The 13,285-nt window shown below is 39.0% G+C and overlaps 1 protein-coding gene across 1 annotated transcript; it reads left to right on the forward strand.

The window, feature by feature from the left end:
* Window positions 1–660: 660 nt before the first annotated feature.
* On the forward strand, window positions 661–13,223 carry mocos (molybdenum cofactor sulfurase). Its single transcript, XM_032552687.1, has 15 exons — window positions 661–1,082; window positions 1,162–1,251; window positions 2,570–2,636; window positions 2,714–3,358; window positions 3,773–3,849; window positions 3,950–4,149; window positions 4,254–4,370; window positions 5,436–5,816; window positions 5,902–6,064; window positions 6,181–6,268; window positions 6,590–6,714; window positions 11,274–11,370; window positions 11,501–11,642; window positions 11,720–11,824; window positions 11,928–13,223. The coding sequence occupies exons 1-15, from the start codon at window positions 971–973 to the stop codon at window positions 12,030–12,032; spliced, it is 2,514 nt and encodes an 837-aa protein (XP_032408578.1). The 5' UTR covers window positions 661–970; the 3' UTR covers window positions 12,033–13,223.
* The last annotated feature ends 62 nt before the right edge of the window (window positions 13,224–13,285 follow it).

Raw genomic sequence — 13,285 nt, forward strand, 5'->3', positions numbered from 1 at the left:
AACTGCATTGTCTTTATAATATTTTAGATATGCTCATCATGTAGGCAAATTTTCTGCTAATAATTTACTGAATAAATAAACACTGAACAAATCTACAGAGATTAATACCAGTTTTTGTTTCTGTTAATTAAGATTATTTTCCACTCACAGCTAATGAAAAAAAATTGCTGTAAGGGTAAATTAAATTAACCAATTAAGACTTGAATATTACATCAGACGAATAATCATACTTTAAAAAATAAAAAGAGAATTTTGAGCTTAAGGAAAAGCCATACCTGTACTGCTTAAAGGTTTTTATCAATCAAGTTTCATTCGACCAAATTTCCTAATCTAATTATTGGCTTCAAACATGGAAAAGTGCGATTCAGGGATGTTTTCTGTTTTTAATGCTTGTTTTATTGTAAAGCATTTTGTGGTTTTTGACCTATGAAAAGTTCTGCATCAAGAAAGTTTCCTGAGTGAATGTATTAGTTTGCAATAAGGTCAATTATTTTTGCATCCCTTTTTATTGAAAATCCCAAAACATTTTTTGATGACATCCCTTTTGCAATTTTTTCTTACTCCAGTCATTGTGTTGATGCTTTTTATTTCTACCTGAGGCTACAGTCTGCCCACCATGGGACTGGGAGGGGCCCTCATTTCCTCTAGAACCGCCTCTGGCTCCCACTGTAAATCAGTAATTAAACCGAAGTATCTGAAGATGGCTTCAGATGGTCTCTTCTTATCTTTTTTTGGACTGAATGAAGTCAGAACCGGAGTAAAGTCGCTCTGATGTCGGACATTTCCCACATGTCCGCATGTGACCGTCCACTGTCCGTCCTACCAGCCCGCAGGCTCTGGTTCCGGACGGTAACCGAAACACAAAGAGCGACTTTGTGTTTAGTCGGATAGTCGGGGTTTATCTCTGGACTTTGGAGCTGATCATGACAGCAGCAGCGTGCTGAAGTGCGTCCAGCTGCCGGACTCCACGATGGATTTCCACGATCTCTGTTCTTTTGAATCTTTCCAGCAATGCTGCGATCAATACGGCTACGGGGGGAACTTCCGGGACGTGGTGGAGCAGGAGTTCCGAAGGTCCAAAGGTAGAGAGACGGTTCGGCGCGCTGATCGGAGGACAGCTGGATCCAACTATAACAGGCCTGTTTTCTCTGTAACAAACAGGAGTTACATATCTGGATCATGCTGCAGCCACTCTGTACCCGGAGTCTCTGCTCAGAAACTACTTCCGGGACATTTCCACGAATCTGTACGGTGAGAAAAGTCAGAAAGGACATTTTTGTGTTTTTTGTTTCATTCGGCACCAGAATTCAGGTCATTAGTTAATAGTGCCACCAACAGGATGGGGAATGACCCAGAGGACCTGCAGGTCTATCGCTCACCATGTCCATTTCAACAGAACCGAACTATTTGTACAGTGTAAGAATTCTACGGAAGATTATTAGGACCAAAAACGTCAGAATTCAGATTTTAATCCCAGAATTCTTAAAATGTTGACTTTTTCAGAGTTTTGACATTAAAGTCTGAAATCTGACTTTTCCTTTTCAAACTTTTTGTCATTGTCCCTTCATTTATGAAGAGCTGTTTCATTCAACAATAAATAAATACACAAATAAATATTACTTACCAATAACTAATAAACACTCCAATAAATAATCATTCTCATGAAATAAAAACAAAATTATATTTAGAAAGTTTAGTTTCTAAACTAAACTTTAGTTTAGTTTAGAAACTAAACTATCAATCCTATCAATCACATTTACTTTATTCATTTCAGGATTGCTTCATGTCTTATATCTTGTTATTTTTTCTATTTATTTGTTTATTTCATAACAATAATTATTTTGTGACACTTTAACCCACTTCACAGAGAAAACTCCAGCCTCATTTAATGCGACAGTATGTAACTTTAAAAAAAAATATTTTTTGTTTACACATTTGTTGAAACTGTCACTATGTTGTGAAATCATGGTGTGACACAGATAATCTGTGAAAACATCAAGCTTTGCTGCCTTATTCCAGTGCTAAATAAAAACAACCAATCAGAGCCAGGAGGCGGGTCTTAGCGCAGCCAATCAAGCCTATGTACGCACTGCTCTCTTACCTCCTTTGCTCTTTGCTACAAGTACAGCCTGTTGTGAATGCTAAAGCTGTTAGCTAAGGCCAGTGAACAGTTTGCCTGTAACTGAAGGTTGTTTCTCCACCATTAGCACATTTAGCAGCACGTTCACAAGGATGATTGACAGTGCTAAGGTCCTTCTCCTTCTCTGATTGGTTGTTTTTGGTGGTGCATTTCTTCAGACAGCTGCAGCAGCTCAGGAGGTGGAGGAAATATATTTTTACAAAGATTATCTGTCTCATATTATGCTACAGTTACAGTTTTAACAAAAAAATTACATACTGCAGCTTTAGTGGATTTAAACCTGAAGTACATAAAATAGTTCTACAAAATAAGTATCACAAAATAAGCCACTAGTATGAACTGAAATAAATACAAAAATGAATTCTAAAATTCAGCCTGTCCTTTACAGCAGCATAATTCTTGAAAGGTTTTTGGCCTTTTTCCCTTCAGGAAACCCCCACAGCCACAGTCCCAGCAGCAGCTTGACACACGACACCGTGGAGCGGGTCAGAGACAGGTAGCGCCTCGCCGTGTAACGCAGCAGCTTTGGGATACTCCGGTCCAAAGGACTAAAAACTGACTGTCTTCTTGCAGAGTTTTGCAGCATTTCAACACCACCTCCAAAGAATACTCGGTGATCTTCACTTCTGGCTCCACAGCTGCTCTCAAGTTGGTGGCTGAGAGCTTTCCCTGGAGCTCCGGGGCTAAGAGGGAAGCTGGCAGTTTCTTCTGCTATCTCACCGACAGCCACACGTCTGTTGTTGGCATGAGAGGACGGACTGCACCCCTGGGGGTCGTTGACCTTCCCGTTGCACCGCAGGAGCTGACAACCCGGTCAAAGGACAGAGTTCAGGGAGAAGATGCTTCCTGCCAAACGCCGCACCTTTTCTGCTACCCAGCGCAGAGCAACTTCTCAGGGAGGAAGTATCCTCTCAGCCATGTGAGAGGCATCCAGGCGAGACGCCTCTACCCGGCGTGCGACCTGCCAGGCCGCTGGTTCGTGCTGCTTGATGCAGCTTCGCATGTCGGCTGTTCTCCTTTAAGCCTTCAGGACTGCCCCGCTGATTTCATTCCCATTTCCTTCTACAAGATATTCGGCTTCCCAACGGGTCTGGGGGCTCTTCTTGTCCATAACGACGCAGCAGGCATACTAAAAAAGTCTTATTTTGGAGGAGGCACAGCAGCAGCTTACCTTTCTGGAGAGGATTATTATGTGCAGGTGGAAAACATTTCTGACAGGTGAAGTGCTGCAGCCAGTAAAACTGTAGTTAGGCCTGTCGCAATATACAATAAATCACTTAATCACATAATAAAGTAAAACAAGCTCAATAATTTCTATTTGCATGATTTATTGTTTTTCTCTTTTATCTCTTTCTACCAAAATTGGATAAGAAAAGTCTTCAGTCTGGTCTTTTTTGTAGGACAACTTTGTTTTAATGTGGAATATTTAAAATGTTTTCCAGGTTCAGAGTTAAATATTCTTTGGAGTTTCTGAGAATGTGTTCTTGCATTTTTATCCCTTTACCATTATAATGAAAATTTTCTCAAAACACCAATATTATCATTTATTCCAATAATAAATGCAATTATCATCCAGTAACATTTGTTACCCTGCCAGGCCTAATTGTAATACGTTTCATTTCTCTGATAAAGATTTGAAGATGGCACTGTCTCCTTCCTGGACATCATCGCTTTAAACCATGGGTTTGAATCTCTTTACAGGATAACAGGTTACACTTGTTATTTTTTAATATCAGAATCATAATGCATTCAGTTTATTCCTGATGGGAACCTGAAACTGTTATCATCTTTATCTGTTTTTGCCTGCAGGGAGCATGCACAACATCCAGCAGCACACTTTTGGCTTGGCACGCTACACTTACATGCTGCTCTCAAGTCTTTGCCATGGCAACGGTAGACCGGTGGCGCAGATATACACCGAGGGCCAGTTTGAGAGTCCAATCACTCAGGGAGCGATTCTGAACTTTAACCTCCTGGATTTAAGTGGACAGATAATTGGGTACTCACAGGTACATGTGATTGAAGGGATTCATTTCATATTTTAATTGCTTAATTAATGCGTGTTTATGCATCTCTGGGAAATACTACAGCAGTCCTCTCTCTTTGCTGCTAGGTGGACAGAATGGCCAGTTTGTACAATATTCATGTGAGAACTGGTTGTTTCTGCAACACCGGGGCCTGCCAGGCCTTCCTCAGCATCTCCAACCAGCAGATGAAGAGAAACCTGCAGGTAGGAAGCACAAACGTTTTCACACCCCTTCAGCTTTTTGTTTTTTTTAGCATTATACTGAAAATGCTAAAATATGATAAGACAAAGTAGCACAGAATTGTGAACTAAAAGAAAACGATACATTTCCCCCCAATCCAAATCAAATAACTCTTTGACTGGGCCATTCTAACACCTGGAAATAGGTTGTTTTAAGGTAGAGCCATAATGTTTTTCCTCTTGGACTAACTCTGGTTATTTCCTGTGTTTGTTTCTGCTCTGGGGGTCCAACATAGTGCCGCCCGGAGACTTTAAATCTGCAAGATATTGATTGACACCTCATATAAAGTCTCTACAAAATCCTTGGAAAGCTGTAAAAACGACTCCAACTTCCTGTTTTTTCTCTCTTTTGAGGAGAGAAAGGATGAGAAAGTGCTTTATAATAATTTCACAAGTATTAACTCTTCCAAGTAGAAATAAAATCATTTCAGTGTCACACATAGTTTGTGATGCTTTAAGGTATTTCATGTATATTCAGCCATGTATAAGTGCAAATATCGCATAATTTCTTTATTTCTAAATTGGCTCCACAAAATCTGTGATTTTAATTGCTAAAAGTCACAAAAATAATCAAAATTCTTAAAGGATTGATCAATGTGAAAAGATGTTCAATATTATTTAACTTTAAGAAGTACTTACCAAAAACTTATCAGTACATTCTGCCACAACCAACCCTTGAGAACATTCCTGATCTTGGCCCAAAATAAGTTACATAAATGAGTGTGACACCACTGCTTTGAGACAATCTAAAGGTAATATAAACAGTTTGTGTCCAGCATGTGTGGCGTCTGCAGACCTGATTGTTTGTTGCAGTCTGGTTGTATTTCTTGAGAAGAAGTTTATGATTATGCACAGCTTTGTGTTGCTTTATCACATAAAACCCCAATAAAAACGTTTAAGTTTTTGGTTTCAATGTAACAAAATGTGAAAAAGTTTGAAGGATAGAAATTCTTTTGTTGCATGAAAATGACAAAAGGTGAATGTTTGCTGAAATGAAGCATGTGGGGTTTTTTTATTTTACTCTTCAAGGCAGGTCATGTCTGCGGGGACAACATGGACTTGGTGGACGGCCAGCCGACCGGATCCGTCCGCGTGTCCTTCGGCTACATGTCCACCTTCGAAGACTGTCAAAAGTTCCTAAAGTTTGTTGCAGAGTGCTTTGTGGAGAAACCCGTCACAGTAGACCAAGTCAGGCTGCAGAAGCTGAAAACAGCTGGGCCGCCATCAGAGGAATCCAATCAACACCCTTCAGTTGAAAGTTCTAATGGACAAGTCCACCAAGGAGCTGAGAAGAAATCCGCAGAAGCGTCTTGTAAAGGATTTGGACATGGAGGCTCAAAACGCTCCGGGGAGGCTTACACTCTGACCAACATCTATGTATACCCCGTCAAATCCTGCGGCGCATACGAGGTTGTAGCACATAACTCAGCGCATCCCTTCTGGTCTTTGTGTGGTTCTCTGGATGTGATTGGACTCTGTGCTGTTCTTGGTGCAGGTGCAGGACTGGCCGGTGGGGCCGCTGGGTTTGCTGTACGACAGAGGCTGGATGGTGGTAAACCACAACGGCGTGTGTCTGAGTCAGAAGAGAGAGACGCGTTTATGCCTCATTCGTCCACAAGTCCACCTCGCTGCAAACAAATTGTTCCTGCAGGCGTCTGGTCAGAGAGTCTCTGCTCGTCTCACTGAAAATAATTCACTGCCTAACAAGGAAAGTCACAATCAGGCGAATTTTCCTGTAAGAGGATTTTCCCTCTTCTCCCTCTCTGCCCTGCAGGGATGGAGACGGTGTCCGTCTCCCTGGAAGACGACGTTCGGCGGCACGCAGACTCTCGTGTGTGTCACAGTAAAGTTTGCGGTGACAGGTGAAAACACATCAACATTTTTCTCTTCTCTCAGTGCTGCCTTGTTTTTGTTTTTGTTTTCTTGTCTAGGCCTCCTTCTCTCTGCTTCTTAGAAAAGTCTTGTTGCCCACGACTTTTTATAGCCAAACAAACAATAAGAAGGAGATATTAATCTCCTCTGACATATCCCCACATGACATGTCACCATAAAAAAAAGAAGAAGAAGAAACGCTATTTATTCACCGACTCTTGGATTAGATGTCGCAGCAAATAGCAGGAAGCATGAAGCTCTGAAGAAATGCCTCCTGGACATCCTGAAAATAATCCTCTTCTGTCTCGCAGGGTGGAGACGATGGACTGCGGAGACGAGGCTGCATCCTGGCTTTCAGACTTCCTGGGACAGCCGTGCCGCCTGATAAGACAACGTCCTGATTACACACGAGAAATGAAGAAGAAGCCAGCCGACGGTAGCTACAGCAAAAATATCCATCCAGTATCTTAACCCGCTTATCCGGGTTGAGGAGGGGGGGGCTGGTTTCTTTGTCCAGGTCCATCACAGGATCACATGCAGACACACAGGACAAACTACCAGCACACACTCAGATAGAGCAGCTTAGGCAGACCAGACAAGCCAACAGTCATGTATGAAAAGAAACCATGCATACATGGGGACAGGGCCGGTCCAAGCCTTTTTGGGTCCCCAAGCAGATTTTGATTATGACTCCCCCCCCACCGCCTCTCCCAAACCAACATGTCATCACTATTTATAAGCTACTCTATGTGTGTAACATGCCTTCTATCATTAGCATCGTTTTAAATTAGCTTACATCATGCCAGTGTTATTAAGGCTGTTGATTTTCACCTTAGAAAACCAGCAAACTTGAAAAAAATATATTTTGAATTTGAAAGGCAGACTGGTATTTAAGAGTACCATGTTATTTTAAAATCAGCTGATAAATTTACACTTAACAAGTTTGATATTTTATATTTCTCCAACAGTGGCAGCAGCCAACAACAGGAAGGTATTGACCTATTATTTGTGTAACAACTATAAAAGTAATATTGAATTTTTTTAGTGTCATAGCACTTAGTATGCATTATTTAATGCTATTTTATTTATTTGAGTCAAACTAGATATAACACAGCTCAGTAATTTAATAATTTGTCACAAAAATACACTACCAACTTAATTTGTAAGTTTTCCTTCAGTTTTTAGGGCCGAGTTATTTCCACACTTTTGAAAGTTTGTAATTTTTTTACATTTTGTCTTGTTACAAACACAAACTGGACTGAGATTTTATGTGCAAAACCAGAACAAAGTAGTGCATAACTGTAACGTGCAAAGGAGGTAGTGGAAGCGTTTGATTTCTATGTCTGAAAGTTGCTAAATGTAAGGGTAACTTTGTGGTATTAGTTGAGTTTTGGATCATTTTTTCTCAGATATCTGATATCAAAATAGTTAAAGTACTTCTCCACTTTGCATTGGTTTGGTGTGAACTGCTTTGGCATCACTGACACATTTTCTCTTAGCAAAATAAAATAAAGACACAAATCAAGTGAAGATGAGAAAATGAAAGTGACAAACGTTTAACCTAGGCTCAAATAAGATTTAAAAAAATTATATGTTCAGGATACCAACTTCATAAGGAAGTTAGATTTTTATCACAAAACCGCAAACAGGGTCAACATTACATCTAATCACATTTTCAAGTCTACTGAAAATTGTCATCTTTGACTAGAATTTATGCATTTATGTAAAATGAAACATCCTTAAAGTAACAATAAGAATAAGAAGAATATATTTTTATTTGTATTGCAATTTTTTAAAAGAACTCAGACACTTCACAGGAATCAAACAAAAATTATCAAATGAAAACACTTAATATTACAAAACACAGGATAAGTTTAAATATTACACACATTTATTAATAATAATAATAATAATACATTTATTACCTGCCAGGGTCACACTGTAGCACACTGGTTTGCATTCATGTATTGTTGCAACTCTTAATAACTCTGAGTAAAGCTTTACTGAAATTGAAACTGCTTAAACTTTGGGGTATTTGTGGTATTTATAGCATAAATTGCTCAGTAGCTTGGAGGTGCAATCAAACAAACCTAGATGATAAAATCAATACCTCCATGTTTTCAATTACAAAACAATCTGGTGTTTTCTGTAGATTTAAATGCTTCTTTAGAGATCAGTAGTTTTTCTTTGAGTCCTTCGCTGTTCCAGCTTTATAATTTCAGTTTTTGTGTTGAGGGACTGAATAACAAAACCAACCATGACTATAAAAGGTGTTTTGTTTTTATTGCCTCATAACTTTATCTGTGTTCCTGTGTGACTATTAAACCCACTATTGTTCCCCAAATAAACAAGACTTCTGTTGATCCCTCTTCTTCAAATGTTCGTAGATTATGCCCATTCTATTGATTATCATCCTTTTGTCTGGAAACACCACATTTTACTTTCTCTCCAGTTTTCAGCTGATATCCTAACCCCCGTGGACCGTTACGATTATCGTCAAGGATCCACTAAAGTAAAATATTTTCAAGGGCTCTTGCCTTCTCTGATTGTTATTATTAAGAGACAATAACTCTGAAAGAAAATTGTCAAACAAAAGGATACATACTGAGAATTAAATAGGTCATGTTATCCTTTTGGGTTAGGAACTTTCATTTGGTGGATTAAATGCTTCTTGTTTTATGTAAAACTTCTTCAAGGTTACAAAGGAGAGAAAAAATCAATGCTAAAAGCTGCAGTTCTCCACAGGAAGCTCCTGACCTGCGTGAACCGCCTCTCTGCAGCGCCTTTCAGCTTGATTGACTCTGTTATGCCTCAGACTTAGAGTCAAATACAAAAAATTCTCAATTTACATGTCAACAAAATACAATAATCACCAGGTGAATAATAGATATTTTGGCTCCTGATAAAATTACAGATTTTTAAGACTTTGGAAATTCACCATGATAAATCATTTCTAGGTTTGCATGATATATCGGCTTTAACATCGGTATCAGACGATTTTTTTAAACATACTGGTATCGCTGCCATAGTTGAAACTAAGCACCAATGATTATTTACATCTTGTTGCTGTTTGTCACATAATATTTGTTTGTTTAATTGCTAATGGTGATGCATCGATTATTGAAATAATCGTCGATTAATTTAGAAACCGAGAGGTTTGTTTATTTTTCAGTTGAATTGTACAGAAAATTATTTATTATAGTTTGCAAAACCTGAAGTTTGAACAAAAGTTTTGAGGGAAAATGGTAGAATTGTGGAGGAGTTTTATAACTTCTTACATTTTTTGCATCTGTTTTAAACTTTTCACACCCTAATTGTGTGGAAAAACCTAAAAGAAATAAAGGTAAGATGGCTTTTTTCCCATCAAGAGTTAATGAACTGAACCCTAGGAGTTTTTCTTTAGGAGCTTATAGAGAGTAGAGAGCGGATATTCTGAAATCATTGCCTCTGCCGCAAGTCTTTTTCCAGCTTAACCTTAAAGAAATCGAATATTTCTTCCACCCTTCATTTACCCACAATGCAATAGATACATCCTTTTCGCTGATCCTCCATTACTGGTACAGACCCGTGTCTTTCGTCATTTGTAATCCAGGCTTTCTTTTCAGTGTTTTGTCTTCACACTCGGCGTGAGATAGTCGGGATGGCGTCATCTGGGCGATCCGCTCGGCTTTAACTCACCAAACTTTCCTGTTTTCACAAGTTGAGACGTTCATCCCCCAGGAGAAAAATCCTCAGCATTTATGTCTGCATTGGGCCGCTGTTTGGGTTGTTGTAGATTAAGAAAGATGGCTGCACATTAAAGAGATTGTTTTCGCCTTTATTTCACTTAATTATTCATTTGAAACACATGTAAAGAACCTGAATTGTCCTTTCATGGTTTCTTGAAAAAGTGTTTTTACCCTCGGATCTTGTTCAGATTTACTCACCTCATATTTACAAACTTTTATTTATTTATTGTTGTTTATCTCAATAGGAAGTGGAAACGTGATTTTTGAAATGTTTTACAAATGACAAAATCTGAAAAGTGTGGCAGCCAGCCTTCCTGTGCCGAGTACATCACAGTTACAGACCCACCTTGTGCTGCAGGTTCTACTTGACTAAACAGAAAGTGTCATAAATTGTGTTAATCTTGCCACAAACTCTCAATTAGGTCAATATCTGGGCTTTGACTGGGCCATTCTAATATGCTTTTATCTGAATGGCTGTAGTTCTGGCTGCATGTTTGGATTTGTTGTGTTGCGCTATGTTACACTGCAGCCTGTTGTGAATGCTAAGGCTAGTTAGCATGGCCACCAGTGATGACGGATAAATGGTTTTCCTATAACGGTTAAGTTGTTTCTCTGCCATAAGCACATTTAGCAGCAAGTACATGAGGTTTATTGACAGCGTGGTAAATTTCTTCAGACAGCAGTAGCAGCTCAGGGGGGAAGTGGAAATCAATTTTTTCACAGATCTGTCTCATAACAAACAAATTTTAACAAATACATAAAACATATTTTGTTATATAAATCAGCTTTTTAAAGAATCAAGTTGTTTCTGTCCAGTCTGTGTGCTTTTCTCTTTTTTCTCGTATTTTATTTTTTTGCATGGAGATTTTGGAAAGGAGAAAATGTAGCAAATATTTCTAAAGTAGAACCACAAAGTCTGTGATTTTGATACAAAAACAATCTCAAGATCCTGGAAATTATGCTTTTTGGTTATAATGTGACAAAATGTGAAAAAATAGCACTGTAGCTGCTCTTCATTGCTGAAAGGGAAACATATTCATGACAGATGTTTCTGTCTCACTCATAATTGCCTTTCATATTATATTTTCCCAGTCAACATTTGATCAGCATTGATGAATTTACTCAAATCACTTTTTTATCCACTAATCAGCATAGGACTTAATTTTTACGATTTCTCTGTGGAAGGAGTTCGCAGAAACTGTAAATGAGAATGTTTTTCCTGAAATGAAACAAATCTTCGGGGTGATATAAAGTCTTTCTTCTCTAGCTGCCGACTCCCCGCTCCTCTCCCTGGTGAACGAAGCTCAGTATCTCATGATCAACCGTGCCAGCGTGGCGCTCATTCAGGATCTAATGAGCAGCAGGTTGGAACACACAACACTTTATTCATCGCTCTGGGACGCATTGACGTCCGCACATTTACATTACAGTGGCTCTTTTGATGCAGCGCGGGGAAAAATAGCATGTAATTTCCACACACGCTCCCCTCCGCAGGCAGGACGGCTGTGAGGGCCATCAGCTCCTCGACACGCAGAGCGTCGTCAGCCGCTTCCGCGCCAATTTAGTCATCGCTGGAGCAGAACCCTTTGAGGAGGATAATTGGTCACACTTGATTATTGGCGACACACGGTTCATGGTGAGCAGAGGGGACATTTTCCAGAACACCTGGTGGAAGCAGGAGTGAAATTAATTCTCTGTGTGGTCAACCAAAAGGTCGCAGGTCGCTGCGGGAGGTGCCAGATGATTGGAGTAGACCAGGACACGGGGACCAAAACCAAAGAGCCGCTCATCAGCCTGTCTGCCTACCGGACTGGGAAGGTGGGTTCAAAACAGAACCACAGTCACCTCCGCGCCGTTTATTGGTTTTATTGAGCAAGTGCTTGAAAATATTGTCTAATAAGTTTATTTTTGTGAACCGTAGGTGACCTTTGGTGTGTATCTGAGTCACCAGGATCCTGAAGGCTCTGCCGGAGCTAACGTCCTCTCTGTTGGGTCTCTCATCCGGGCCGAGCCGCACAATTGTTGAACTGATTGTCTGTAACAGCCTCTGTTTATTCCACACTGCAAAAACACAAAATCCTACAAAGAATTTTCTGTCGACTTTCTAGTTCAAATATCTCAGCACACTTGAAAGAAGACAAAACTAACTTACGAGTAACGTTTCAGGAAGATACTGGAGCTTGTTCTATGTCAGTAATTTCTGAATTTTGATGAAAATGTGCAGATTATTTCCATACGAAAATGGGAAAATGTCTTTTTAGTGAAATAATCTACCACTGAAACTAGCACCCTTTTGTATGTTTATTCAAGAATTATTGACTTAAATCAAGCTCCTGTATCTTACTGTAAAGTTCCTCTAAGTTATTTTTGTCTTATTTCAAGTGTACTAAAATATTTGCGAGAAACTAGACCAAAAATACTTGTTTAGATTAATTTTTTTGCAGTGTAGAGACTGCTCTGGCCCCTAGAGGCCTCTGATCCTGCAGATTTTCTGCTGTGACTGTCTGACTGTGCTTGTTGTCCCGGTCAGCTCTGTCGAGTATCATGATGAAGCTCTGGTGGATTTTCTATTAAATAAATCCGTTTAGTGTCATTGTATATAAAATTGCATTCCAGAACCACAAATATTACCAAGTTTTTTTGTCTGGTTTCTAGTAGAAATACCTTAGCCTACTGGAAATAAGTGAAAAATAACTCAAGTAATTTTTCACCAAGACATATGAGCTTGTTTTAAGTCAATAATTCCTTAATATTGATGAAAAGGTTCTGGTTCCACTGGCAGATTATTTCCATAAGAAGACATTTCCCCAAGTTATAAGTACAATAATTTGCCAGCTATTATACCTTTCTGAAAAGTTATTTATAAGTTATTTTTGTCTTATTTTAAGTGCACTAAGATATTTTCATTGCAACTACACCAGAAATAAGATTTTGTGTTTTTGCAGTGTATCTCGTTAACAGACATGTAGGACAGGAACTTGGTCTTCTCCTGTAATCCTCTGTGAGGTCAATTTATACCCCAAAGGAAGCAGAAGTTCATAGATGAGTCATAAGTTTCTAGATGGTCGATTTAAAAAGTAAAGAATAAATCATAAAAATACTTAAGTTACATCAATTTCAAAATAATGTGGTGGTTACCAACACATGTGCCAAATGTTAAAAACTGTTATTCCTTGGCTTGGTGTTTTTTCTACTCAATAAATGTTTTTAAATGAAAGACTGAAATCTTCAAAAATATTTGGGCTGCAAACAAATTTATCTGCATCTGTAAACTGCTTG

This window comes from Xiphophorus hellerii, chromosome 22 (assembly GCF_003331165.1).
Source record: "Xiphophorus hellerii strain 12219 chromosome 22, Xiphophorus_hellerii-4.1, whole genome shotgun sequence".
In the NCBI taxonomy this organism is placed as follows: Eukaryota; Metazoa; Chordata; class Actinopteri; order Cyprinodontiformes; family Poeciliidae; genus Xiphophorus; species Xiphophorus hellerii.

Bases quoted from the DNA above. Each gene is read 5' to 3' on its own strand.
- mocos (XM_032552687.1), top strand. From the start codon at position 971: ATGGATTTCCACGATCTCTGTTCTTTTGAATCTTTCCAGCAATGCTGC. The intron at 2,637-2,713 runs GTAGCGCCTCGC...GTCTTCTTGCAG, and splicing joins GTGGAGCGGGTCAGAGACAG to AGTTTTGCAGCATTTCAACA. The intron at 6,065-6,180 runs GTCAGAGAGTCT...TCTGCCCTGCAG, and splicing joins ATTGTTCCTGCAGGCGTCTG to GGATGGAGACGGTGTCCGTC.